The sequence below is a fragment of the Lonchura striata genome, chromosome 14 (assembly GCF_046129695.1).
Source record: "Lonchura striata isolate bLonStr1 chromosome 14, bLonStr1.mat, whole genome shotgun sequence".
Lineage (NCBI taxonomy): Eukaryota > Metazoa > Chordata > Aves > Passeriformes > Estrildidae > Lonchura > Lonchura striata.
Genome location: NC_134616.1, coordinates 5,486,741 through 5,514,459, shown reverse-complemented (window position 1 = coordinate 5,514,459; position 27,719 = coordinate 5,486,741). Strand labels below are relative to the sequence as shown.

At 53.3% G+C, this 27,719-nt stretch overlaps 1 protein-coding gene and 1 pseudogene across 1 annotated transcript; one reads left to right on the top strand and one right to left on the bottom strand.

The window, feature by feature from the left end:
• NALF2 (NALCN channel auxiliary factor 2) lies at positions 1–27,719 on the top strand. Its single transcript, XM_021537752.2, has 3 exons — positions 1–777; positions 17,955–18,126; positions 18,632–27,719. The coding sequence occupies exons 1-3, from the start codon at positions 1–3 to the stop codon at positions 19,039–19,041; spliced, it is 1,359 nt and encodes a 452-aa protein (XP_021393427.2). The 3' UTR covers positions 19,042–27,719.
• Positions 24,286–25,039, bottom strand: LOC116183640 (SAP30-binding protein pseudogene; annotated as a pseudogene).

The following is a 27,719-nucleotide window of genomic DNA, read 5'->3' as shown; positions in this document are numbered from 1 at the left end:
ATGATCCGCGGCGCCTGGATGTCCCCCCGCGGGGGCGCCGCCGGCGGGGCCGTGTGCTGCGCGCCGCGCCGCAGCGACAAGCCGGTGGCCGACCCCGAGCGGGCGCAGAAATGGCGCCTGTCGCTCGCCTCGCTGCTCTTTTTCACCGTGCTCCTCTCCGACCATCTGTGGCTCTGCGCCGGGGCCAAGCTGCGGGCGCGGGAGCGGCCGCGGGGCCGCGGGCCGCGGGCGCTGCTGGCGGCCGAGCCGGCGGGCGGCGGCGGCGGCAGCTGCGAGGCCCTGCTGGGCAACCTGAGCCGCGGCCCCGGCGGGCCCTGCCCCGCCGCCCGCGGGGACCTGGACTCGGCGTGCGCCCGGCTGCTCGCCCCGCAGCGCCCGCGGGCCCCCGGCGCGCCCCTGCGCTCGCCCCCCGCCGCCGCCGCCGCCGCCGCCGCCGCCGCCGCGCCCTTCTTCGCCTCGCCCTCCTCCAAAAGGACCTTCCTGCAGGCTTACTTCAGGAACTTCAACCTCTCCTTTTGTGATACTTACACGATCTGGGACCTGCTGCGGGAGATGGCCGGCCCCGACGGGCTGGACTGCAGCCTGGACAACCTGATGGTGGACCTGGTGGTGGCGGCGGCCGGGGCGCTGGACGGGGAGGCCTGTAGCAGCTGCGTCCAGGCGTACCAGCGGCTGGACCAACACGCTCAGGAAAAATACGAGGAGTTCGACCTCTTGCTGGAGAAGTACTTGCAATCGGAAGAGTACTCGGTCAGATCCTGCCTGACGGACTGCAAGGTACGAGGGGACGTCCCGGGTGAGCTGGGCCACAGCGGGCTTGGTTGTGTGGGGGTGCCGTGGTCCCCCTGTTCTCACACCTACCTGCAGGCTGGGATCTCCCTCTGCTCCCCAAACCTCTCCTGGCAGTGGTGGTGGGACAGGTCTGCAGCCCTTGGGAAGGCTGGGACAGGGTGGTGGGATAGAGAAGGCAAAGCAGGACTTGGCCTGAATGAGCACTTGCACATCCCTTCACACCTGTGAGCACGCAGGCAGCTCCTGTCTTCCCACTCCCAACACTCCATTCCCAACACCCTGCTCCCAGCGCAGTCTGAGCACCCAACTCATGACACCCCAATCCTGACACCCCATCACCCCTCTCTCCTGACACCCCAATCCCACATGCTACCTCACTCCTGACACCCCAATCCCTACTAGCCTTACCCACATCCCTTTCTGTGCGCACCCCTGTGCACGTAGGGGCTGAGCTGGGGCATGTGTGAAGCCCCTCACCTTTGCCTCAGACCTGCTGCTGCTCCTGGGACAACCCAGGGTTCAGCCTGGCTGTTATTAGACTAGCAGTGACCTGAGATGAACCGTGGTTCCAGGCCCCTTCCCTGTATGCAGCAGCTGTTTTCCAGTTCTTACACCCTTTCTGCCCAAGGAGCTGGCCCAGGGGTGCTGGAATGTGCCTCCCACCATGGCGTTCCCCCCAGTGTCACTGACTGTCCCCTGCCCCAGGGCACAGTCCCTGTTCTGAAAGCTGGTGGGTTGGTTGTGTCTCCCAGCATCAATGGGATCAAGTATGGAGCCATCTCCTCTCCCAGATGAGAGTTGTGGCTGGATCTCCATCGGACCCCCAGTGTGGTTCTGCTGGATGCTCCGTTCTTACAACCCTGTGGTGCCTCCAACTTCCACCAGCTCCAAGCTGCCTGGCTCACCTGTGCATGCTCCCTCCAGGCATCACCTCTGGGAAGTGCAATGGTCTCCATAATTACATCTGCTTCCCTTCCTCTGAGCTGTGTCTTGGGGTGTGTGACAGCATTGTCCCCACAGGGATGGTGGCAGGGCTTCCTCTCTGGCAGTACCACAGGGTTGGCTGCTCCTCTTCTGGGACAGGAGTTTTGAGGGACACTTGGATTTGCAGAGCAGCTCTTAAAGTGATGTTCATGCCCTGGGTAAGTGTGGGAGCAGCACCAAGAGCAGCACTGGGACACCGAGGTGGTGTCCATTTCACCAAGGGCACATTGGTGAGATCCTGGCCACTACTCCAAGGGTCGCTTTTGTGGGGAGCCGGGTTTGAGCAGGAGCTTGTGCTTGTGTTCTGGGCCTGGGCCAGGCAGGTAATTACAGTCTGCTTCCCAAATTCTGCCTGTGGTTTCCAAGGGACGTGGTATTCAGCCTGTTCTGAGTAGTTTGGTCCTGCTGCTCCACTTCCACAGGGAGTTTGGTGCTGTCCATTGTGCTGCTCCTGCTTTCAGGGGCCCAGCAAGATCAGGATCTCCCTGTGCCATGTCTGGTGGAGCATAAACATTCCAACTTCAGGCTTAGCTTCCATCTCTGCTGGCAGATCCAGAGAGAAAAGCAAAAGAGGTGAGAAAATTATCATTATGTTGGGACTCCAAAGTATGTAGAAACAGAACCATGCTTTGATGAGTCTCCATTAAGTATCCCTGGGTTTAACATCCTTGATGGGAGAGCAGGAAATGTGCTGTGGGGAGGTGCAGAGCTGGAGGTAATGGCAGGACCCATCCCTCCAAACTGGTTCTGTGTCGTGTCAGTGCATCCTTAGAGCACCTGTGAGCTCCAACTTTGCATTCCACAGGCAGCACTTGGGAAGCAACAGGAGGCAGGAGCAGCCTGGACAACCTGTGCACACTCCCCTGGGCCAGCCACTGGGAAATTCCTGTGGGAGTGCCCGAGTCTACAACCAGCTCCCATCCTTTTGGTTGCTCCTGATAAATCAGGCTGCTTTGTTTAAGACCATTCACTCCAGCCTTTCACATCCATGAAACTCAGCTTTTCCCTCTCAGTGGCTGTTCTCCATCTGTGAATTGAGGCTAATACCAGACCCCTCCAGCAGTGTGGTGATGAGCGAGTTTTGGCCTGATTTTGAGTCCTCTGGACTTGAGCAGGGACTACAGTTACTCATTGCCTTGGAAAAATGTAGCTGGTGGGAGTTTTGAAGCAGTTTGAATTTGTGATTCCCATCCAGAAGCTGGATAAAATCTGTTTGTGAGGGATGGCAGAGCTATTGCTTGATGGTGACAACATCTGAGAGCAAATAACAGGAAAACAGAAGAGAAGTGGAGGAAAACAGTGGAATGTGCAGCTTGGCCAGTGTGAGAGTTCCTGCAGAGCCCTCACAGCAGGATTCTGGCTTCAGGAGCTCTGGAACTGGAGAAATAAGATTTAAATGATAATTCTGGGACATGGGACCGTGGGAGCAGGGCTGAGTGTGGAGGGTTAGTGCTGCATCCCATTCACATCCCTGCCATTCTGTAGCAGCAGCTGGAAAATTGAAGATGAGGAAGCACAGCTGCTGCAGCTCACCTGCACGTAGCCTCCCTCTGCTGAGCCACAGATCCCTCTGGAATTTGGTGCCTAAGAGCTGTGGCTCAGTAGACAGCTCACAGGGAGCTCTGTGGCAGCCAAACCACTCTGGTGATTTTGGCTCTTTCTTCCACCTGATTTCAAAGAACAGCAACACCAAATCCCAACTGGAGCTGCCAGTTCCTTCCTATGGCAGCAGGTTTCACCCTGAGCTAAACATTTGGAAGCGTGTAAGTGTTGTGGATTGGTTTCAGGAGACACATAATGCTCTTTTAAATCGTCTTGAGAGCTGCCCTCAGGTTTGGTGAGAAAAGTCAGGTCCTGCCAGGAGGGGAAACAGCATCTTAGGCACCCCAAACCCAGATTCATCTATTGGAATAAATCAATTGAGCTCCATTTTCTTCATGCGGGAAAAGCCAAATCTTTATTCACATAACTTATTTTATACAGTTTTAACAGACCTCATTTGCAACATCTATTACCTGGTAGTTTTCTTACTACTTCATTTGCTGGCCAGAAGGTGATCTGTGTGTATGTGCTAAGGTTCAGGTTGTTTACATTTTTCTTTTGTGGGTTCTCAGGGAACAGATTTAATGTTCATGCAGGTGCACTTATTTTTCACCCAAAAAAGTTGTTACATTAAAGAACTGTTCATACCCAGACAGTTTTCACATGGGAACTTGCAAAGTACTAGCTGCACTTAGAAGAAATGGCAGGCTAGCTATTAATTTAACAGAGCAGGCCTGATTTTATGAGGCCTTTCTTTTATTACTTCTCTACCTGTCTGCAACATCCCTGTGTGCCCCGAGATTGGGGAAGACTGGACCAAAATTCCCCTGGGAGATAGGAATCCCATGGAATGGTGGGGTCTGTGTGTAATTCAGCTGCTGAGATTACTCAGTGCTGTCATATACTCCCTTTTTATTTTCTGCTAGGGGATCATTCCTGGGCAGATCCCACTTTCTGCATATGTTGCTATTCCCCTGCAGCACCATCAATTTCCAAATCACTCCCTGGAAATGTTTCATTTGTTACTCTTCCAACTAACACCAGAAATCCCTGTGGCTGAGAGACAGTAAACCATGAAAACGCACTTCTGGGGTTTATTGTTTGCATTTCCCATTTGGTGGGATTTTGGGGGTCTGGTTCCTACAGGGACGCTCATGGACAGGGGCACCAGCATCCTGTGGACAGGAGGAGAGGGAAGTGGGTCCACAAGGTCCATCAATCTTCTCAAATACATTTCACCTGCAAGGTGCTGCAAGGATCTGCCTGCCAGCTACGAGGTCATGGTGCTTGGTAGGGATGATGTGGATAAAAGGTGGAAAACACCTGTGTTTTTCTGAACATAAGAGGGAAAACTCATTAATTGAGTCAGGAGCAGCTGCCAGCCACCTCCATCTCACCTGTTGCTGTGTAACTTGTACCTTTTGTCACTGCAAGACACAATGAACTTGGTGCACCGAGCAGTTGTGGGGACACTTTGGAGCATCCTCCAAAGGGTCTTGAGGAGGTCACAGGCCAGAGACATGGATATTGGACTTGAATATCCATCAGGAAATGTGGGGCAGCAGCAGCACTCAAACTGTCAGCCCAGGCTTTGCAGGACTTAGTGCAGGAGGAAATCACTATCCCTCCAAAGCAATACCCTGAGGGATGCTTAGGGCTCGTTTGTGCCTTTTCCCATCTTTCCAAACAGGAAAAGAGCAGTGTTCCTTCAGCTCAGACACCAGATGAGAGCTTTGCTCGTGCCAAGGCCAAGCTCTGCATGCTGGCTCCCACCCCAGCAACTCCCAAAAGTGCTCCCTCCCACCGGTCTGGGGCAAATCAAGATCTATGGGACAAAGCCTGCAGAATTAAGGAGTCATTAGGCTGCAAGAAACAAAGCTGTGGCGAGAGAAGGGCTGACAGGCAGGAGGGGGCTGGCAGCAGAGCTGGGCAGGCTGGGCTGGACAGGAGCTGTAGCATCTCAGATGTGATTTGATTATCAGGTTTCTCTGCGCACGGGCCCGTGGCTCTGGGATCTGGTTCTGCACCTCTGGTTTCCCCAGTACCCCAGCAGGGCAGGATTTCACTCCTGAGGCTTTGCTGGTGTTTCTGTGCCACAGGTGCACAGTGATGCTGTAAGAAATGGAGGCTGTTCCTGCTCTGGCATCACTCCTGGCACATCCCACACAGAGCAGGGAGCAAATCCCCAGTGCCCAGGTTCAGTACCCTCTGGGGTCCTGTTTTCTGGCTCTTGTTTAACCAGGAATAGCTCTTGTTTAATCAGCAATCAGCATCCATACAAAGCACCCCTCCCTGTGGAATATCCTCTGGAAACCTAAGCCTGCTGGCACCAGGAGCTTTGGGAACACCATGTCTTGGGGTTATCCCAGTGCCAGGGACACCTCTTGTGGGAAGCAAAGCAGTGTTTTACCTTCACAAAAGTAGCTCAAGTTGAGTTTTCTTGGGCTGGGCTTATCCAAAGTGCTGCTAAACCTGATACATTCCTGCTGTGAGCCTGGATGGCTCCTTGCACAGAGGGAAGGTCCCTTAAGAACCACGGCAAAAGTGGCTTCACCAAAACCTTGTGGCTTTTTAAGGTTACTAAGTTACTTTAGGTTTTTTAATGTTGCTAAGTCACTTTAGCAGTGAGGCTGACTGCAAAGTTGCACCCTGGACCTGGTCTCCTGTGGAGCATTTGATGCACTAGGAGCAGCAGGAAGAGAGAGGCTGCTCCCACACACTTGTGTCAGCTCCAGAGCTTTTCCAGAACCAGCCTGGCCAGTGAGGTGTTTCATGAGGTGAAAAAAGGTTCCAGAGTGAATTGGAAAGTAATTCCAGCAGATCAGTGCAGTCATTTGGCAGATTGAGCAGGAGCACATGCACAGGCTTAGCTAAGTGTGGAGCTCCATGTTCCCCACCCATTCCATGGGAACAAAGGGAATTTTTTGCAGCTTTGCACAAAGATGTGGTTCAGTTGTATAAATAATTTGGGCCAAAGGATCATGGTGGGTTTGGTCTGCAGGTGCTGTGGCTGCAACATCTGGCACAGCCCAATTCCAGTGCTTTGTGTCTGGTACCTCCTCTGCTTGAAAATTGAGTTCAAGGCTTGAAAAGCAGGAGAAACAAAAGCTGAAGTGATGGAAGGATTTTGGCCCCTGGAATAAAAGATGTGGAGGTGTCAGGTATGCCAGTGGTACCTGGGACTTGGGAGGGCTGCAAGCCAGCTGGGAGTGGAGATGCTCAGATGGTGCTTGGACAGTCCTGAGTTTTGCTTGGAGACATCTCAAGCTGCCTGGGAGTGAGTGTGTGGTGGGCTGGAGGCCGAACCTACACAGGTGCTGTGGGGTGAAGTGGCCTCTGGTGGGGTCGGGGTGTGAATGAGAGGGATATTGGGTGGTTTTTGGCTGCCTCTTTGCTCTGGTTGTCTGTCAGTCCTTGTTGTCTGCCTGTCCTCACCTGTGTCTGTCAGTGGTGCTGCAGGGACAGCCCACAAGTTTCCCAAGGCAGCAGCAGGTCTCCATGGAGCAACAGGCAGGTCAGCAAATGGTGCAGGGACAGCGAGGGAGGGTGACATCTCTCTCCATCAAACTGTCACCAGTAACTCCAAGTGCCACAGGCTCCGGCACCGGTTCCTGCTCCATGTGCTCCCAGCTGTGCCTGCTGCCATCCATGCCAGATGCAAGCCCACATTTTCCTCTATGCGTGCCCATCCCTGGGAGCATGGTGGACACAGGGGCTTCACCAGCAAGGTGGATGAGCTCCTCAGAGATGCCACCCAGCAGCTGGAGATGGAAAGTATCCAGCTGCTCTGTGTGGTGCGGGAAGGCTCTGGGAGTCAGGAGCTCAGCAGCACGTGCAATATCAGCAAAGTGTGAGATCTGGGAAAACAACACTACCCCCACCCCCCTTGCTGTGCACATCCATTGTCACAGGCTGCCTGTGGTTGTCCAGATCAGGGCTGTCTTGCCACGCTGCTTTTCCTACCAGGCAGTGATCCGTGCTCCCCATGGACAAAGAGATCTGCTGCTGCCACGCTGACTTCCATCCCAGGGAGAGGAGGCACCACCTCCTACACCAGCACCAGGAGGTGGGAGAGGATGCACAGGGTGTCTGCTTGAACCCAGCTGGACCTGCCCTCACAACGGGCTTCACCTGGTCCCTCCCTGCCTGAGGACCAGATTCTTTTCCATCAGGAAAGGAGCTGTTCTGCCCAGCGAGGCTCACACGTGGCCTGGCCTGACCCCGGTGCTGGGCAGTGCCAAGGATCCCACACAGAGAGGGTTTGTCAAAAGATCCCACAGCCCCAGGCCGGTCCCTAGGGGTGCCCCACAGGCTTTTCCTCTGCTGCGGGCTCCAGAGCTGCCCTCCAGGGTGGGAGGCAGGCAGGAGGCAGAGGCAGGATGTACTTGGCTGCCGGGGGCTATTCCCGCTGTCACCGGGATGCCATTAGGATGCGACTCATGCCTGGCTTCACGCAGGAGCTCAGCTCTGCTGTCCTTTGAAGGGCAATGACTCAGGGACAGCAAATCTGTGAATGAGACACGGAGGCTGCCTGGGCAAGAAGTAGCCATCTGTCCATGCTGCTCCAGCCCCATTCCCGTGGGCAGAGCTGGCAGCTGCCTGCCTGGAATGGCTTGCCTGCTTCAGCTTCGCTCCTCTTCCCAGCTCCTGGCTTTTCCTTGGGGCCTCTCTCCCAGCCATGCTCCTGGGGTGTCACAGGAAGAACAGTGCTGGCAGCATTGACACCCCCAGATGCTACCAACGTGGCCACTGTTAAAAAAGCAGCATGAAATGGCCTCACCTGGCAAGGATTTGGTTTTCCAGAGCTCTGCCTGTGCCAGCATCCTGGTGTTCTGGTCCTGGCTGGAGAAGGAAATGCCACCTGCCCTGCTCGTCCTCTTGGGAGTAACAGACACACGTGTTTGGCATCTTGGCTGGAATTTTATCCCTGCATGGCAGCTCTGCAGCACTGCTGGTGGGTGGAGGCTGCAGACAGACAGGAGAGCAAAGGTAGAGCTGGAGAGGGGGCCTGGAAGTGGCTGGGATGGGGGTTTTCCTGGTGAGGGGTGTGCCAGATTCCTGGCTTTGCACAGATCAGGGAACCTGGAGCACCCTGAGCCCACAGGCACCAGTCCCAAACATTCCCCACTGCTGGTGGTTACAGAGGGAGAGGAGGCAAGTGGAATTTTCTTGGAATTTTCTGAACAGATACAGTTTGGGAAAGACTGACCAGTGCTGGCAGAGCAGGAGCCGTGTTTGTGTCTTTAATGTAGTCAGTTCAACTCCCTTCAGACCTGGGCATCTCCTTGATCTCTTGGTCTTCAGTGTCATATTCCGTGGAGCTGGTTGTCTTCTGTGTCATTTTCCGTGGAACTGGATGCTGTGAGGGAGAATCCACAGTGTGTGTGTGTGCAGGGAGCAGTGTTTTCCTGCCATGCTGTGTTGCTTGTTTGTCATCATTCCTTGCTCCCCTGTTCAGATGAGACTGTCAGGATGCACCGGGAGCTCTGGGGAGGCAGCCTGGCTCAGAGTGTGGTCCTGGGACCTCTCTCCAACACCCCTCACTCATGGATATGCAGGGGAGGCACTTCCACTCTGCAGAGCATCAGGGACAGGGAGAGCCCAGCCTGTCCTGGGCTCGCTGCAAGGGAGAGCAGCAGGAATGGGCTTCCCCTCAGCAGAGCATCCCTTGGGATTCTGTGTCTGAGGAGCGATGCCAGCCGGGAGCGCTGCCTGCTGCTCACCACGCAGACTGAGAGTTAGCCTGGGGCTTTCCTCCCCTGCAAGGGAGCAGGAGATTTCTGCAAGTGCTGTTCAGCCAGGGAGAGAAAACCAGAGGTTGCAGCTCTTGGGTCTGACATGAGCCATGGCCTGTTGTGTGTCTCCAGCAATAGGAGCTACCAGGATTGCTGATAAGCATCTCAAAATAATTTTTGCTTGCATTTAAGGGACCTGTGGGCACAAGCTGAGGTAGCTGCAAGACCCAGAATGAGCATGGAAAACTGTGCACTTCCCTGTGACCGTGGAAAGTGCCCAGGAGCTGGGATGCTCCTGTCTCGCTGCTGTTTGCTCCATGAGGGAGCAGGGATGGGCCAGATCCTTCTGCTTGCCCATCTCTATGGGGTGCACAAGGATGACACGAGGGACCAGGTTCTTCCTGCTGCCTTATATCCTGTCCCATTCCCACTCAAGCCATGTGGCACCTCACAGTATGCTGTGCAGGGAGCTCCTGGCAGAGTACAGGATTGAGCCATTCTATAGGCATTGGATGCAAGACAGTCCTGCTATGACAAGCCCTGTCTGGGCTGGACACTCACACCATCCTGAGAACAATTTTCCAACCTTACCACTTCCTTGGGAGGGGGATGAGCGCAGAAACATCTCCCTCGCCCCCATCACTGGTGGGTAATTTATGGCTCGTGGCACTGAAGTGTCTCGCCTTTATTTTTTTATATCCTATCTAATGTAACAGGATGTTCTCATTAGCTGTATAAATGTTTAATCCACTTTTGAATCCTGCTAAGCCCCTGGCTGCAGCAGGATCTAATGGCAGTGAATTCCTCAAGCCATCCTAATGGATTGCAGGGACCTGACTTTCCCTCTGTCCTAAACTCCATCGTGTTCAGCTTCAGTTTTTCAGAGCTCTTTAATTACTTTTTAAGTCATTGGGCTGGTAGGATGGGCTGGTATCTGACCCACTGGGGGCTGGCAGGTGAGGGATGGAGTTGCTGGAGTGAGTCCCAAGGAGGCCACGGAGCTGCTCCCAGGGCTGGAGCCCCTCTGGAGCCAGGCTGGGAGAGCTGGGGGTGCTCACCTGGAGAAGAGGAGACTCCAGAGAGACCTTTGAGCCCCTTCCAGTGCCTAAAGGGGCTCTAGGAGAGCTGGAGAGGGATCCTGGGACAAAGGATGGAGGGACAGGACACGGGGAATGGCTTCCACTGCCAGAGGGCAGGGTGAGATGGGATATTGGGAAGAACTTTCCTCAGAGTGTGGTGACACCCTGGAACTGGAGGCCTGGCCTCCCCTCTTCCACCCTGGGGCATGACCATATGGTGTCACAAGGACAGAGCCTTCCAGATGCCAGGGAGAGCAGCTTGTCCCTGTCTCCCGGTGTCCACCCCCTTCCCACACAAACCTCCAGACTCCAGCTGGCCTCACCTTCCTGACAAGCTGCTCTTCTCTAAAGCCCAGCCAGGACCCTTTTTGAAAGGAGAGCACAGAGCAGCAGACTGGATTAATTGCAGCCTGGGAATACTGGTCCCTCTGGCCTCACCGTGCTCCTGGGCTGTGCCTGGGGTCTGGCAGCTGTGCCCACGGGCAGCCCACCAGGGCTGGGCCACCGTGTGCCAGACACTGCCAGGGAATTCCCAGGGTGAGTAGAGGGAACACACCCAGGATGTGAGGAGGGGGGACTGAACAGGAGACTGACATCAGGAATGCTGGGATAAGAGCTCCCATCTGTGGGCAGAGCACTGTCACCCCGTGCTCACCCCCTTGGAGAGACCTGCATCTACCCCGAGCTGGAGTTTGATAATGAAATGGAAATATTCCATGGGAATTGGGATGTTTTGTAGCAGTGATGTGGGATCAAGATTCTCCTGCTGGGGGCTGTAGGAGTGGTCAGGCAGGGCTGGGTGGCTGGACAGGGGTAACCTCCAGCCAGATCCCAGCCTGCACTGGGAAAAGTGGGAGCTGTGGTGGGAGGGAAAGGGCTGCAGACACTGCTGGGCAGGAGCAACCTGTGACATGCATGGAGACAGACACTGGCTGTGGGAAGCAGGAGGGCCTGGCAGTGGTCACTGCCTTCCTGTTCATCCAGCTGTGCCATTAATTACTGTGATTAATCAACAGACACAGGCACATGGCCATGTTGGGATGCCATGTGTTCTGTCCCCTCAGCACAGGAGCTGTCAGAGGTGTCCAAAGCGAGTCCACAAGCTCTGCTCTTCCAGGGAATGTTTCCTGCTTTGGTACAACCACGAGCACAAGCTCTTCCTCCTGGACTTGTTCCAAGGGCAGTGTGGCATCTGCTGGGATAAGACCAGGCTTTTCCCTGGGCTCTGCACACAGCAGCCCTTGGTGCCATGAGCAGATGAGCAAAGCCAGGAGGCTGTGACTGTGATGTTTGTCCCCTGAGAGCATTCCCAGGGCTGGGAACTGTCACCTCCTATCCAGAGCTGGGAGCTGTCACAGGCTGGGAGCTGGCACTGCCACCCCCTGTCACCTGTGGGTGCTGGGGGTGTGTGTGTGTGGTTGCAGACAGGTTGGGGTACTGGTTCTCCCATCCTTTCCCACTCCAGTCCTTCCCAAGGCATGTGTTGAGCTGCCTGATATCGTGACATAGTGTGACAGTTGTTACCTGGGCCATGAGTGTGCCAGGTGTGTGGGGGGGCGGGTCACATTTTAAAGCTATTTTCTCTTTGTTGACCTATGAGGATCTGGGGTTTGTGTGTCTCAGCCTGGGTTGTGTGTCTCAGATCTGGGGCTTTTCCCTCTAAAAGAAGGAGCATCCAGACAGTCTCTTTAATCCAGGAACTGGGAATTAAAGCTAAAATGCTTTATTTTTAAATGAAAATGAAAAGTTTTAAACTTTAAAACTATCAGGTGCTTATGAGGTGATGGAGTGGTGAGTGAGTAGCTCTGACAAGTTGCTTCCAGGTAATTTGGGAGTGACTTCATCACTCAGGTCAAGGGATATGTGGTGTGGGAGGTAGGTGGGAAGGCACAGTTTGGGAGTGCAGAGGATGTTCCACTGCCCAGGACCTTCCTGGAGGATGGGCCTGGTCAGTGCCAGACCCAGACCCCCTGTGCCCAGAACGACACACAACAAGCAGGATGCAAACTGATATCATGGGTAGGATGGCTGGGGGAGAAGAAAACCAACCCTGGAGAGGAGTGGGCTGCAGGGTAATGGAGAGCCTGGAATGGGCACGTGCCAGCCAACCCAGCAGCTCTGTGTGGAGTTTCCAGTGGTGCTTGAGGAACACCCACTCCAACTGGGATTCTCCACCAGTGCTGTTCCCTGCAGCCTGTGTGCATCCATCCCCATTCCCCCATCCCCATCCATGTCCCAGGCATTCCTGCTGGCAGCCCCATCCCAGTGCCCGCTGGAGCTGGGTACAATGGGCAGAGGCTCCCCTGGCTGGGAAACGGAGGAGCTGCGGCTCCAGTGCTGTCATCGCCAGGCAAAAGGCAACTTTATATTAAAAATGAAGGAAAAACAATACAAATCCCATAATCCTGCCCAGTTGTTGGGGGTTAGGGTTGGGTTGGTGTTTTTGTCCCCTCTATCCTAACCCAGAGCATGTGAATGTGTCAAGGCAGGGATAGCAACTCCAGATTTATCAAAGAAACCAAAAATCAGCTGTTCCAGAGATGATGTTGGAACAGCCCATAGCAAGGAGAATTTTTTAAAAAGCCTAAAAACAGCTCCACATTGTTACTGTCTGAGTTAATTGAATACAGTGGTAATTGGACATTGCAGATGTGTTTGTGACTCCTCCTGGCTGGCCCTGGACCTCAGTATTCCCTTAATCCTCTGCCATCCAAGGGGGCTCCTCTTTCCCCCCAAGCCTGTCCTGCTTCCTGCACTGCATCCTCATGTGCCAGAGCTTGGAGAGCTGCCCGAGCAGCTCATTAGCAGTGCTCATTTCCCTGTGTCCAAGATTAATGAGGCACAGCCACTCCAGATGCTCCTCTCAGACCAGGATGGAAATGTGAGTCCCAGGAACTGCTCTGAGAGGGGAGGGGGCTGCTCCAGGCCGGGGGTCTGGCAGGGACAGGCAGGGATTTTTCTTCCCCTCCCTTCTGGGAGCTGGGTGCACCCAGTGAGAAGAGGGAAAGGAGGAGAGTCATGATGGCAGGGCCCAACTTCCAGAATGATCCTCACCTCTGGTCCAAGCATGCTCCCAAGTCTCCTTCTGAGGTTATTTTGTAGGGAAAATCTCCATGTTTCCCTCTCTGTCTTCCAGACTGCATCTCCCCCTTCCAGAGAAGTGGATTTTGAGCTGGGGATGCTGCCCCAACCCCTGCCAGTAATTAATGAGAAGGGTTTGTTATGTTTGTGCCATTAGCAGGATTTTCCTTGGGGAAACTTCCTGAGCATTGATTCCTGTTCAAATGGGAAAACAACAGTTTGTTGTGTTAATTACAGCTGGCATTCCCAGTGGGCATCCAAGTTATCCCAAGCACTGCATCCTCTGCAGTGGTGCTGTGTCCTGAGAATGCTGCTCCATTCCTGCTCCATTCCTGCTCCTTGGTTCCACAGGCAGTGCCAGTGTTTCCAAGATACTGGCAGCCACTGGACTGGCATTGAAGTGGCCAAATTTGTGCAGAAGTCCTAAGAACGCAAGAAGACTTTGGAAAAGCTGTTTCATGGGGAATGCTGTCCTGGTACTGACAGGAGGCAGGGAATAGTGCAGGCAGGAAAGAACTCCCATTTGGCACAGAATTCCCTGTGAAAGCACCATCCCTCTGACTGCTGCTTCCAGATCCCACTGGAAGTGTGAGCAGACAGCCTAATTCACTATTAGAAATCCAATTCATTTTGGGTTTTTTTTTAAATGTCTTTTATGATGAGGTTTTTTATCCCACCTGCAAAATTCCAAAGCCTGTCTCTTCCATATAAATTGGGTGTCTGAAGTTGGCTCCTTTCCTAGGCAGCCAAATTCTGTGTGCTTTCTCAGAGTCATGCAGCCAGTCCTCCAGAGCTAAAAATGCAGGAAGAGGGCACCAAACTGGAGCTATTTTGGAGCTGAGGTCACTAATTTACTTGGCCAGGCTGGAGATCTGCCAAAAGCCAAACCAGAATGGCAGGAATACTGATTGCAACCCAGCCCGCTTCCTGAAGAATCCAGAGAGGGCAAGGATGGAAACCAGGGAGCTTTCCTAGTTGATGTAAGCAGGGAATACATTTCTTCTGTCCTAAATTCTAACATGTCCTTTTTAACAGCAGAACTAAGGAGGTTGTGTGGGGTAAGCTTGGAGATAACAAAACCTTGAGCATCCCAGGGACTTTGCTCCTTGTCTGTTATACAGATCTGTGTGGGTGAAGGGTGGGAGGACACTGGGATCTCCTGGAGATCCACCTGCATCTCAGCCTGATCTCAGTGGAGTGGGAGAGCCCTGTTGGACCAGCAGGTCTTGCATGTCTCTGTTTTTGAGTACACACAGTTTCCATCCTGCAGAGCTGCAGGAATTCCTGCTGCAGCACCTGGAGGATCTGCCACAAGGGAAATAGCAAGCGCTGGCTGGGGTCAGTGCTTTCCTCAGGGAAGGCAGGTGCTCTGGAAAGGGAAAGAAGAATGGCAGGCAGCCAGGGAATCTTGGTTCAGGCTCTGGATGAGTGCTCCAGCTCTGCCCTCCCCAGTATCACCAGCTCCCTGCAGTGTCTTCTTCCATATTTTCACTAAATTAATGGAATGTTTGTGTGTGTGACCCCCAACCCTCTGCCAGACTTCCCTGATGGGAATCATCACAAACATTTTAGGGGGGATATGTTTGGATCCATGCAGAGCCTGCTTGTGCCAGCTGTTTCCACACAAGAGCAGGGTGAACCCAGTCATCTTCCTACAAGTTCTGGGAAATCTCCTATTCTGGCTGCCTTTTCCACCCAAATCTGGAGCTGGGCCAGCTCAGGTGACACCCACAATCCTCTGCTGGAGCACTCAGTGTAGCTCCATGCCAGGCTGCATGTGAGCCCAGGTGGGAGCTGGGATGTGACTGGGATCTGGGAAGCAGCGTGGGAGAGTCAGAGCTGGGAAGAAGACTGGCAGGAAATGGGAGTGAGTAAATCAGCTGAGCTCGTCTGAGTTGTGACTAAAGGGGGAGCGTGAGACATCTGCAAATATTAGAGATGTGTAAACATGGAGCAGGGAGAGGGAATGGTGGAGGGAATGATTGAAGGGAGTGAACTTTTGGATGGAAAAATGTAGGTCAAGTATGAAGGAAAACTTGTAGGCAGCGAGATAAGTGCTGTAAAACAACCTCCTTGGGAAACACGAGGAAGTCCCACTGATGGAGATGTTTATCCTAAGACAGATGAGGTCTGGAAAAGAGGCTGAGCTGGAGGGATGGATGCAGGGTGTCCATCCCAGATGGGGCAGGGGACACCGGTGATGTCCATCCAACTCCTGTGTTCATAATTCCCCTTTAAACTGCACGCTGGTTGTAGTTTAATTCATCCATCCAGATTTTAATCCTGAAAACTTCATGGCTTTGGGAGAAATTCACCCACCTGACATCAGCCAGTTCATATTCAAGCAGGTCATTCTTACCAGCTGTCTAAAATCCTGGATGGTCACCAGGAGAAGGAGAAGCTCATCCAGCTGCTCGCTACCGGACTCTCAGAGGGTCAGGGTGTTTTCAGGACACCCTCTCCTTGTTGCTCTAAAGACACCCCAAGTAATTAAGGTAATTAATAAGGCCTATCTCTGTTTTTGCTCCAGATTACATGAGTGTGTCTGGAGGGTGTGGAAACAACAGCAGGGACTTGCTGAGTGCTCAGATTGGAATAAGGATATGGCCTTTCTGGATACATCCTGGGCAGTCAGTGGGTGCTGTGGAGCCCATTGTGCACCCCCTGGTGCTGTGTCCCATCACAGTAAGGTGTCACTGTCCCCTGAGCTCTCTAACCCTCCTGTGCATCCTGTTGAAGTTCCACATCAGCAGTGGCAGGTCCTGCTTTTCCAAACAGACAGAAACTCATGATGCCTGCAGAGGGCTGTGTGCCACCCACTGAGGGCTCCAGCTGTGTCCTGTCTGCTTGCTCCACATGCTGTCCCCAAGGGAGCAGAGGCCATCAGGGAGAGCATGTGTTGCAGTGGGGGTTGTGGCCCCTCTGGAGCATGGCCTGTCACTCCTCTGCTCTAAGGAATCATCAGTTCAGGCAGATCACGCAGTCATAGAATGGTTGGGGTTGGAAGGGCCATCCCATCCCACCTCCTGCCACTATCCCAGGGTGATCCAAACCCCATCCAGCCTGGCCCTGGACACTTCCAGGGATGACATGTTCAGGGATGCAGATCCACACCTTGAATCTTCCTGCTTGTGTCCTCGCACTCTGCAGAGTCATTCCCTCCTCTGGAGTTGTTCCACTGTGTCCCAGTAATTAACATCCAACAGGACAAGGAGAACAAGCACCTTCATTCCCACATTCCAGGGGCTGGCCCTGACCACAATAATGGTGACTGCTCCAAAATGTTCACTCCATAAATTGTGTCCTGGTGCCCATTAAACTTTTTGGGATGAAAGTTTCGCCAAAGCTAACACAATTCTGTGAAAAATCTGGCTTTCATGATTTGGCATTTTCCAGGGGAAAAAAAAATTAAAATAACTTGCCAAGAATTTCCCAACCAGCTTTAATCCTGAGACACCACTGTGGGCCAAAGAAACAATGATAAGGATCTATGAAAAACATGGGGAAACAAAGTGATGGGTTTAAAGCCTCGAGAAAATGAAAATGCAGCCAGAAAGTGGAGCAGGGGTTTCTCTAAGCATGCTGAGGGGGGAAACTCATTCCCTTTGAATCACAGGGAGCCCTTTCTAGCTGGATTCAAAGGAAGTTGGATGTGGTCGTGGAATGACCATGGTGCTGTCACTCGTGCTCTCATGAGTTCATGGATGAGCTGGAAGTGCCACAGGGTTCTTGCAGCCTGAGGAATGATGCACATCAGGAGAAATGGGAGCTCTGCCTCCCTGTCTGCTGCAGCCAGTGGAGAAAAACAACTTCCCCCATGCCTGATTCTGGGGAGATAAGGGAAATTTGGGAATATGGTTGTAACTGAGGCCATCTGGGCTAAGCCTGGCTGGAAGGGAAGAGGACTGGACAGGCTGGAGAAGCAGGGAATGTGGCACAGCCTTGCAGTCACAGCTGAAACCCCAGGGTGCTCTTCCTTCTGGAAATATTGCCAAGCACAGCTTGAAGTATCAGGAAAGTAAACAGCACATGGAGACACCTGTACTACTGGTACATCCTCGTGCCAGAACATCCACGGAAAATGAACAAGTTTCCTCCTTCAGCCAAAATAAATGGCACAGCAGAAGTTCCAGATGTTAAGGAATCACGAATCTCTCCCAGGACCTGGTGGGGAAGGTGAGGAAAGTGTTCTTTGGTGGCAGAGGGGGACAAGCCTGAGGTGCAGTGGCTGCATGTGCTGCTTCCGTCCAGCAGCTTTTCCAGCAGAAAACTTCCAGTGAAGACCAGCCCATGATGTGTTTTGCTGTCCCATGCCCAGAGCTGATGGGGGCCAAGGCATTTTAGAGGAGGTGAGAATCCCTCCCTTGCTCAGGAGAGCAGTGAGATGTCTTGGGGTTGAGGAGGACACTCTGGGACAGGTGGTAAGCAGCGTTTGAATTTTTGTGTGAAGGACTGAGCTCTTGGGTCCGTGATGTTGGCAGAATCTGCCACAATGTCTGTCTGTAGGGGACATTATTCTATGTCGTAATTAGCTTTATTTTATGGTGGATTTAGCTGGATAGACGAGTTCCACCATTGTTACACTCCAGTGGGCTGTTTGAATCCATCGCTGTTCAACAAATGACCCCAACATGCATTTCCCACAAGAGCTGGGAGCTCTCCCGTCCCCTTTCGCACTTCGATGCTCCAGCTGCCCCGGTGCTTGGGGAAGTGACGTGTCCCTCTCCATGATTTCCCCCAGGCTGTCTACAAGGCGTGGCTGTGCTCCGAGTACTTCAACGTGACCCAGCAGCAGTGCCGGCAGCGGATCCCATGCAAGCAATACTGCCTGGAGGTGCAGACCAGGTGCCCCTTCGTGTTACCGGACAATGATGAGCTGATCTATGGAGGTTTGCCTGGCTTCATCTGTACGGGTAAGGAGGGCCGGGCTCACACCGGGCACGGCGGGGGTGGGGGGTGATGGTGAGCCCTGGGGAAATTCCAAGCCACTCCCCGAGTTTGGAAGGCTTGCCGGGGTGGATGGGAGGAGGGGCGGTGTGGAAACATTGCCTGATGCCAAAACGTGGCCATCGCAAGGGCACGGGGTAATGGGTTAATGGGGGCACAGCAACATCTCAGCCCAGGAGGTGAAAGTCCTACCTCTGACTGAAAGCTAAAGCATGGAGGGAGCTGCAGGTGATGGATTAAAGCAGGGTGGGGATATTGAACTGCTGTGAGCAAGATCTGGGGAGCCCCGAACTCTCCGTGCTGGTGTGTGCAGGCTCACAGACATGCTGGGGCCAGTCTCAGTGGGTGTTTGGATGTCCTGGTTCTCAGGTGTGCCCATCCCATAGCTGGTGGGCACCAGGGCTCGCCTCCTCTGCAGCCTCATCCTCAGTGTCCCGCTGACCCCTCCTCCTGCTTCCTTCCTTCCTGCAGGGCTGCTGGAGAACCAGCTGCCCGACGAGGAGGCCAAGTGCTGCGAGGTGCAATGGGACTCCTGCGAGCACCCCCCAGACAGCAACGAGGACACATCCCCCAAATCCACGGCGTCAGAGTCGCTCCATTTCCACCGCCACGACCCCCACCTCCATCATCAGAGGCAGAACCACTACCACCTCTACCACCACCACCACCACCAGTACCACCAGTACCACCAGCCTCGCTCCCCGTCCTTGCTGCCGGTCTCTGCGGGGTCTCGCCTCGGCAGCAGCAGGATCAGACTGTGCGTGCTGGTCCTGATGCTCCTCCACACCATGGTGTCCTTCTCGAGCGTGCACGGCGGCGCCGGGGGGCTCGGCCTGGAGGCCCCGCCCGCCCTGGAGGAGAGCGTGGCACGGGACGAGTGACACAGAGGGCAGAGCCGACCTCCAAGGAGAACGCCAGATCTTTTCCCATAAGGGGGGCACATGCTATTCCTCCAATGGGAGGCACGGGATCGGGGGTGGCACACACGCACCCCCGCACATCCCCCAAGAGCTGCTCGCGCGGGGCATCCCCGTGGTGAAGAGTCTCTAACGCGCACAGGGCTGTGGGACCCGGCGCCAGAAGGGTTTGGGCAGGGCCAGCATTCCCAGCCCGCAGGTGCCGGGAGGGCAGGAACGGCACGGGGGCGGGGGGACCGAGGGGAGGGGTCCCTGGGAATGGAAGGGCGTCCCCATGGGACTGCCGGGTGTCCCCCGGCCGCTGCCGCGAGTGCCTTGAGTGCCCGCGCCTCCCTCGCCCGCGCCGTGCCGAGGTCTGACGGTCAGCCCAGCCCTCGTTCCTTTTCTCCTGGGTCTGAATCCCGAGGGAGCAGGCGGAGGGGCAGCACCTCCCGGCACAGCCTGGCCCACTCCTGTCCCAGGGAAAAGCCACTGGGGCTCGGGGCAGAACCACCCTGGTGGGGCGCGGTGTCCTCAGCGTGGCGCTGCCTCGCTGATGGCTTTTGGGGACAGGAGTGGGACGCTGTGACACTGCACTGTGGTACCACTTGGGGTTGGTCTCACTGCATCCCAGCCTGCTCCTCCAGCCTGGCCTTTCCTGCTCCTCTATACGAGGTCAAGGAGAGGGAGGAGCCGTGGAGCAGGAGGGATGTCCCCAGCATTCCCACATCCCACTTTGCAAAGTGTCCTGATGATTTGGTGTAACCTTTTTTGTTGTCCTCCCTGGCTGATGGGACTGGTCTCAGTGAGGAGTTGAGGAGATGTGAGTCCAGCAGAACACAGGCTGTGAGGGAGAGGGATCCCACGTGGCAACAGTTGGATGCAGGGAGTCCCAAAGGCATCCTTCCATGCTTCCCAGCTACAAATCATTGACTGGATGGCAGGAAGACTGGGCAAACGGGCTGGAGAAATCTGGCTTGGAGGGAGAGTCTCCCACACAAAGAGGCACTAATAAAGCCCAGCTAGGGAGGAGCATTTTTGTGAATAGTTTCAATCCATGGATGCCCCCAGATCCGGAAATTTCTGGGAGCCCAGCTGGACTTGGCTGGGCAAGGTGCTGGCTGGTGTAGCCTCATTTGGCTCACTTGGGGTAGCTTTTTAACCTGAGCTCAGCATATCCAGGGATTCAGCCCCAAACAAACATCAAATCCCTAGGATCTGATCCCCAGGTCATTTCCTAGGAAACTCCCAATTCTCTACCCACCCACCAGAACTGTTCCCAGCATGGACACTGTGAGGTGGTGCCTCCAGGCCAGGCACCAGGGGCTGTAATTTGTCCTGAGTGTGGGCAGGGAAAGAGAGAGGGTGTTTTAGCACAAGGTCACAAGTTGGGTGTGAATCCAGTCCCTACTCCCAGAGGGGATGGGATGGTCCCTCTGTTTCCAGGCTGGCTCTTGACAGGAACCTACAGCAGAGCCCTGCAGGGTCCTACAGCAGGGTCACTGTAGGAGACAGGGATGGAGCAGGAGGAATGTCCTGCATCCCAAATTGATCCCAGATCCCTGTGAGGGTTCAAGAAGTCCCCAGAGTTGATGACGTGTAGGAGTTTTGTGGTTTCTGGTCTGTTGAGATGAAGCAAAACCAAGCAGAGCCCCGTGAGCAGAGCCCCATGAGCAAAGCTACTTCCTGCCCGGCTGGAAGAAGGAAGTACCAGGCATCTCGTGGGAAGCACATGTTTCCTGACATTTCCAGCCCATTTCCAGACCAAAGAGGCTCTGAGAAGCAGCTGAATGTTTGATTCCTGCTTTGACTTGAATCTCAGAGCTTTGGGGTGATGTTTACACACCACCAGTTGCCTGTTCCCAAAGTCCTGCAGAGATGAGGCCTGTGATCCTGTTGTCCCATGGTTTTTGGGGTGGTGCTCATGGAAGATGGAGAGTGTTTCCCGATCAGATTCCCTTGCTACTGCCACCCAAAAAGTAGGATGTCTCTCATTTGACTGTTCTTCGTGACATCTGTATAATTTCAGCCTAGTTTACACCAATCAGAGCAGCTGGGCATGAAGCAGTTCTGCGAACCGGGATCCAATCCCTTGGTTTTCTGTGAGCAGTGAGTTGTGGAGCTGCTCTGATAAGGAGCAAAAGCTCCCAGGCAGGCCAGGGGAGGGAGCACAGCCCCATCCCTGCCTCCAGAACAGCCGGATCCCGAAGGAAATTAGATTTCTCCTGTACTGCCAAGAGTTAAGCTAATTCCAGGCGCCTCTCAGAGATAGACTGTGTCCAATCTTGGAGCGACTCATCGGGAGAGAGAAGAATAGCCCAGTGTGGTGCGTCAGCAAGTGGCCCTGAGTCACTGGCCCTGCTCATTGTGTCATGTGTGACACTGAGCAGCGCTGGCAGGCGCAGGGTGGCCCGGCCCCAGTCCCTGCACCACATCCGGTCCGGCACCACCCTGAGGGATGTGCATCCTCCCTGCCCTGAAGCCCTTGTGTTCTGCTGCTGATGGAGCATCAGCCAGGCTTGGGGGTGGTGATGGATGGTGTGGGATTCCCAGAGAAGCTGTGGAAGTGTCCATGGCTTGGTTGTACAGGGCTTGGAGCAACCTGGTCCAGTAGGAAGTGTCCCTGCCCATGGCAGAGGGTGGAACAGAATGGGCTTTAAAGATCCCTTCAACCTAAATCATTCCATGATTTCCACAGAGCTGCAGGAGTGAGATCCAACAACCCAAGTCATCTTCATGGTGTGCTGGCAGGAATTTCCTGGGATAACCTGGGAGCTGTGAGAAACAGTTTCACCTTCCCTAACACCAGCTGGAGGCTCGGGAGTTCAGGAGCATGTGTTGAGTCCCAGTGAATTGGGAAGTGGAGCCAGTTCAGAACCAGGCTGGTTTGGGTGGCTACTGGGGAGGTTTGAGCCTCATCCACCAGGAGTGAAGAGGGCCCCAGGACAGGAGATCCATGTGTTTCCCAGGCCATGGCTCCTGAGGGGCGTTCGCAAGAGGATGAGATGCCAGAGAGAGCACATGGGATGCAGATCCAATCTGGGAGCGTGGGATGGACTTTACCTGCTACAGGGGGGAGGAAAGTGCTGGGTCTTCCCAGAGCAAGGCTTTGGAAGATCTTTAGTGAGTCTAGGCTGCTGTCAATAAGTTCTGTGGTTTTAGGGCACCATATGCTGCATTCAACACTTTGCCAATCTCCTTAAACAGATCCAGACAAGGCTGTTCCCAGCGCAGGAGCAGCTGGAAGTGGTGTTTGGAGCAGTCCATCATCAGGAGCCCATCGGATAAAATTCCTGCCTTTGGTCATTACAAGGCAATTCCTGCCTTTTGGACATTACAACCTACTCATCCTCCATCCCTGAGTACTCTGGCTTTGCACTCCGACAGAACAGCCCGGGAAGCTGACGGTGACATTGTCTCACTTAACACCACTGGCATTATTTTTATGACAAAGTGAAGGGAATGTGCCTGGAAAAGGAGTGAGTGTGCTTGGACGAAGAAGGAATGTGTCTAGATAAGGAGGGGAATGGCTTCCTCACCCTGTGTATCCAGGGATGCTTCACCCCAAGGCCTGTGTCCACCAGAGTAGGGGCCCTTTGCAATCCCAAATGCTTTCCACATTCCCAAAGCCACCTTGGAAAACAAGAGCTCTAAATGATTTATCCTACCAGGAACTTAAACCCAAGGGGCTTTGTCCTTTTCATCCAATGATCTTATCTCTTCTCCCTAAAGAAGATGCCCCATGTTGGGATTAATATGTAAAACTCAGCTTTTCCTTCAGGGGACAAATTTCCCTTTGCTCAGAGAAAATTCCCAGTGGGAAGCAGCCATTTCTCCCTGGTGAGGGGATTTCTTATCCCCAGAGAAGTGAGGGATGATGATGTCTCCACAAGCTCCAGGTGTGGGCAGAGAGAAGGAGCAAAAGGAGTTGGGTCCAGCGTTATTCCCGGGTTTTGCACTTTCATGTAGCTGCCAGTTGTACAAATTAATTAAAAATAACTGAAGAAAAATCCCAAAGAAAGGCCCCGCTTCCTCTGGGGAACATTAATCATTAGCTGAGTCTTTTTCTTATGAAAATACAGATCCATGGTAGCCCCAGGCAGAAGATTCCCAGGGAGAGCCCTCACCATTCGTGCTCGGAGTTAGGGAAATCGCTTTGAAAGCATCTGACAACTAAAGCAGAACATGTTGAGTAACTTGGCAACACTGGGAAAACATCTGGAACTGGTTTTTCTTCAACACATTTTGCTTTGCTTCAAGAGGAGATGTCAGGGCAGTTCATTCACTGCCATTCAGGGCTGCGGGCGGGGCCGAGAGATGATCAGATGCCGCCTGGAGGAAGAGAATAAAGGGAAAATCCCAGATATCTGCTGCTCCTGGGCAGGATCCGGAGAGGCCAGGCCATGGAGTGTCCCTGTGCTGAGCTCTGCAGGTGCCTTCTGGCCTCTGGTGGCACCAAGCGTGGTTTGGGATGGGTTGTTAAGATGCCTGGGACTGCTGTGGCTGCCCCATCCCTGGGAGTGTGCAAGGCCAGGCTGGATGGGGCTCGAGCAAGCTGGGACAGTGGAGTGTCCCTCCATGGCAGGGAGTGGTGCTGCCTGATCTTGCAGGACCCTTCCAACCCAAACCACTCTGGGATTCCATGATTTCCACAGAGCCATAGCAAGTAAGGTCCCACAGCCCAGATTACCCCCAGTTTGTGATTCATCCTAATCCCATTCCTGCTGCTGTCTGGGAAGGGAATGCCTGTAGGGCTTGGTGGAGACAATGTCAGGACAGAAACATTCCTGGATTCTGCCAGAAAGTGATGGGGCAGCGTACTAGTTTGAAAGCAAACCAGCGGGAGATTCCAAGTCAGAATTACAATTTAATAGGAAAATGAAAGGCAGTAGTACAGAAACACTGGCTTAGACTGATAGAGTCAGAGTAGACCTGACAGCCTGTCGGTCAGGGTGGTGGTAGCAGTCCGATTCCATGGTGGCTGTTGGAGTGATGGATGTGGTTCTGCTGAAGTGGTGATCCTGTAGAAAGATCTGGTCCTTCCCTGGAGGTCCAGCAGTGGTCATGGAGCTCTTGTCCTCAGGAGTCCAGTGGCAGTGCTCCTGTGGTGTTCCAGTTTCAGATTATATCCAGGTAGGAATGTTTGGTTCGTCCCCTCAGGGCGGGGGAGCTCACAATGAAATTATGTAATTCAATGAGTCATTCTTTGAGACCCTTCCTCAATATGTGTCACTTGCACCTCCTCCTCTTCTGGGCATCTCCCACAGTGGTGCTGGATGTTGTGGTTGTGGAAGCAGCGCTTCTTCTTGTACCTCTTTTAATGCCAGTCACAAATTCAATCTTTGTATGTTCTTTCTTGGCCTTCTTAAATTTGTCCATCTCGGTCTTCTGGGCTTTAGCTAGTGCCTCATAATATGAATCCTCTGACCAGCTGTGAGGATCAAACATGTCCTTTGGGTAATTTGTACCACTTTCATCAATGGAACAAAACTGGATCAGCTTTTCATAGATGCTGGGGTTGCAAAATTCCTTTTTGTTCTGGATTATGTAGTTCATATCTATGCCCTCTTTTATTTTCCACTCATACAGCTTTTTGCAATTGGTTAGAACAGCTGCCAAGAGGCTCAGGTGGGATTTTGATCTCATCTGGAGACATGTTCCACACTCTCTCTGAAAAAGAAGGAACCAGCTCCTGAGGATCTCTTTCCTCCACTTCTCGGAATTCCTTTAGGTCACCAGCCTCAGGTTTTTCAGTCTGTGAATTGTCATCTTCTGGCTGCCTGCTGTTCCCATCCTCCTCCTCTTCATACCCTTCCTCATCTCCATCCAGGTGGGTGAAGTCACCTTCTCCATACCCAGCTGACAGCAGGCCTCCTTTCTCCCCATCGCTCCCTGCCGTGCCGGCCTCGCCGTCCCACTCCGGCTCCGAGTCCTCGGTGTGAGCCTCCAGCAAGGAGAGAGCGCTGCGCTTCACCGCCACCATCTTCCAGGAGTGCCCACTGTGGGCACCAGAAATGTTCTAGCTTGAAAGCAAACCAGCGGGAGATTCCAAGTCAGAACTACAATTTAATAGGAAAATGGAAGCAAAGGCAGTCGTACAGGAACACTGGCTTAGACTGATAGAGCCAGAGAAGACCTGGCAGCCTGCCGGTCAGGGTGGTGGTAGCAGTCCGATTAAATGCAGTGATGGATGCGGTTCTGTCGAAGCAGTGATCCTCTAGAAGGATCTGGTCCTTCCCTGGAGGTCCAGCGGTGCTTACGGAGCTCTTTTCCTCTGGGAGTCCAGTGGCAGTGCTCCTGTGGTGTTCCAGCTTCAGATTATATCCAGGTGGGAATGTTTGGCTCCTCCCCCTGGGTGGAGCATCTCACAATGGGATGATGTAATTCAATACGTCATTCTGTGGGACCCTGGTGCCCATTAGTGGAGATGGCTCCTGTAGAGTGGCTGGTGCTTCCCTGGAGGGAGTTACCAGGGCTGAGTCATGGAGGAGATAAAGAACACTGCCCTGCCTATCTTTTGGTTACATCTTACATCGTAACTAACCCAAGACAGGCAGGGAATTCTGTGAATGAGCTTTTTGTGGGGTTAAATCTCTCTTAAACTAGGCTGGAAAAGCTGGGAAGGGCCATGTTCAGGTTGGATGTTAAGGATCTCCTTCAGTCCAAAAGTTAGCTCATGGGCATCCCAGCTGGAGGTACCACCATCACACAAGCCCAAAATCATCCCTTGTCCCACAGAAGGAACCTGCTCGGAGCTCCTGCATCACAGCAGCCCTGGAGCTGCACAGCTCCCACCATGAGTCCATTTTATTCCAGGAATGGAAGGATTTTAGCAGCTCTTTTGGGGTGTGTTCTTGGTCCAGGTGACTCTTTGGGTGACCTCTCAGCCCTGCATGTCTCTGTGAGGAAGGAGGAAGGGAGCAGAGGGAAGTTTGTGGTGGGGAATGGACCATTTTTAATTGAGGCTCATGAAAAAAATAAGGAATAATAAAATTTAAAAGTTGTTGGGGTTTTATCAAAGTTCTCAGTCCCTCTCAAAAGCCTGGGCAGGAGATGGGTGAGTTCCTGAGCCCAGTCCCTCCACCCTTTCCTGCTCCACATCTCCAGGCCCTGTGTTCCAGGCAGGCCAGGAGTGGTTTCCAGCCTTTTTAGCACTTCAGGATGATCCTTTGTCAGCCCAGAAGGTCAACAACTCTGCTTGTTATAAACTGAAACTCAACAAAAAAACCCCAAGAATTAGCTTTGGCTTATGAAATTTGGGGTTGGTTTTACCATTTTTAAATGTATTTGGGAACTGGACATGCCTAAGTTGCACAACAAAAAGACAAAAAGAGCCAGACAGTGATTTTTTTTAAATTTTGAAACTTCTCAAAACAAGCCAGATTGATCATTATGACCAATTTTTTTTTTTTTTTTTTTTTTTTTTGCAAATTGAGAAATGCATCCAGAACAGTCCTTTCCCACAAAACCTTTCATTTTCCAAACGAGGCAAAAAAAAAAAATCACACTTTTTCTGCTCACAGAGTTGGAAGGGGCAGCAGCGGATTGGGAGAGAATAGCAATTTGTAAGAAATTCCAACCAGCTCTCCTTAAAATAGCATCCAGGCAGTTTCTCCAGGGCAGGAGGCTGGGTGGCTCCGTGGTGGGAACAGGCTGGAGCAAATCCTGGCTGAGCAGGCCGGGATAACACCTTGGGAATGCAGGGACACCTTCCCCATGGGAATCAGAGCTGCTGATGCCTGGGAGGAATTCCTGGGGATCCCCAGCCATCCCTCTGATGGAGGTTTGCTTTGGTTTTCTGTTCCAACCCAAACTGAATCCAGCTCCTCCGAGCCTCATGTTCTGACACAGCCTCAGGATGCCTTCAACAGGGAGATGCTTCTGGGGGAGGAAATTGGGAGCAAATTCCGTGTGCTGGTCCTTGAGGGAGCCAACGCCGTGCTCAGGAGGGATGTGGGAAGGGAGACCCCAGCCCCTCGTGCCCTTCTCCCTCTGGAGCGTGTCCGAGCTGGGGCTCCCTGCCTTGCTGGGTGTCCCAGGGCTTGGGGGCACCTGTGGGGACCTCGGGGGGACCTTGGGACGTGACCCCTGCAGTGCCCAGGCTGCGGTGCCCAAACCCTTCTCAAGTGCTTGTGCCATGTGGGTGGTGACAGAGCTCGGCCAACCCCAACGAGGTCCTGTGACAGTGCGTGGTGGTGAAACACAAACCAACATTGCTGAAGTCAAAGTATCCTTTCTAATCCCCCGGCCCGGTTTCTCTTTCTTTCCAGCTTTTCCTCCTCCGCCTCCTGGACCCTCCCTCTGTTCCCACCCCCCTTCTGTTTCTCTTTCTCCCTTCTGTCATAAGAAAGTGACTGTGTCCTCGAGGGGACAGTTTTCTTATGCCATTTTATACACTGTGCTTCATGTTTAGAACTTTTTTGCACTAGTTCCTATTACATTTATTTTCCAAACTGGTTTGACAAAAAACAAACAAAAAAAACCCAACAAAAACACAATCCCATGCTATAATTCAGTTGTATTAAAATATTATCCTACTACTCTCTGTGTTCAATAGTCTCTGTACCTGTAATGCTTTCAGTTCTGTTGTATTTTGGGGCCGAGGTTTTCTCTGCTCCTTGTTTAACCCAGTAAAGAAATAAAATGTTAAGAATTGATGATAA

What these genes read in the sequence shown, in the direction of transcription:
- NALF2 (XM_021537752.2), top strand. Translation starts at nt 1, where the DNA reads ATGATCCGCGGCGCCTGGATGTCCCCCCGCGGGGGCGCCGCCGGCGGG. An exon ending in CCTGCCTGACGGACTGCAAG is followed by an intron (nt 778 to 17,954) that starts GTACGAGGGGAC and finishes GATTTCCCCCAG; the next exon opens with GCTGTCTACAAGGCGTGGCT. An exon ending in GCCTGGCTTCATCTGTACGG is followed by an intron (nt 18,127 to 18,631) that starts GTAAGGAGGGCC and finishes TCCTTCCTGCAG; the next exon opens with GGCTGCTGGAGAACCAGCTG.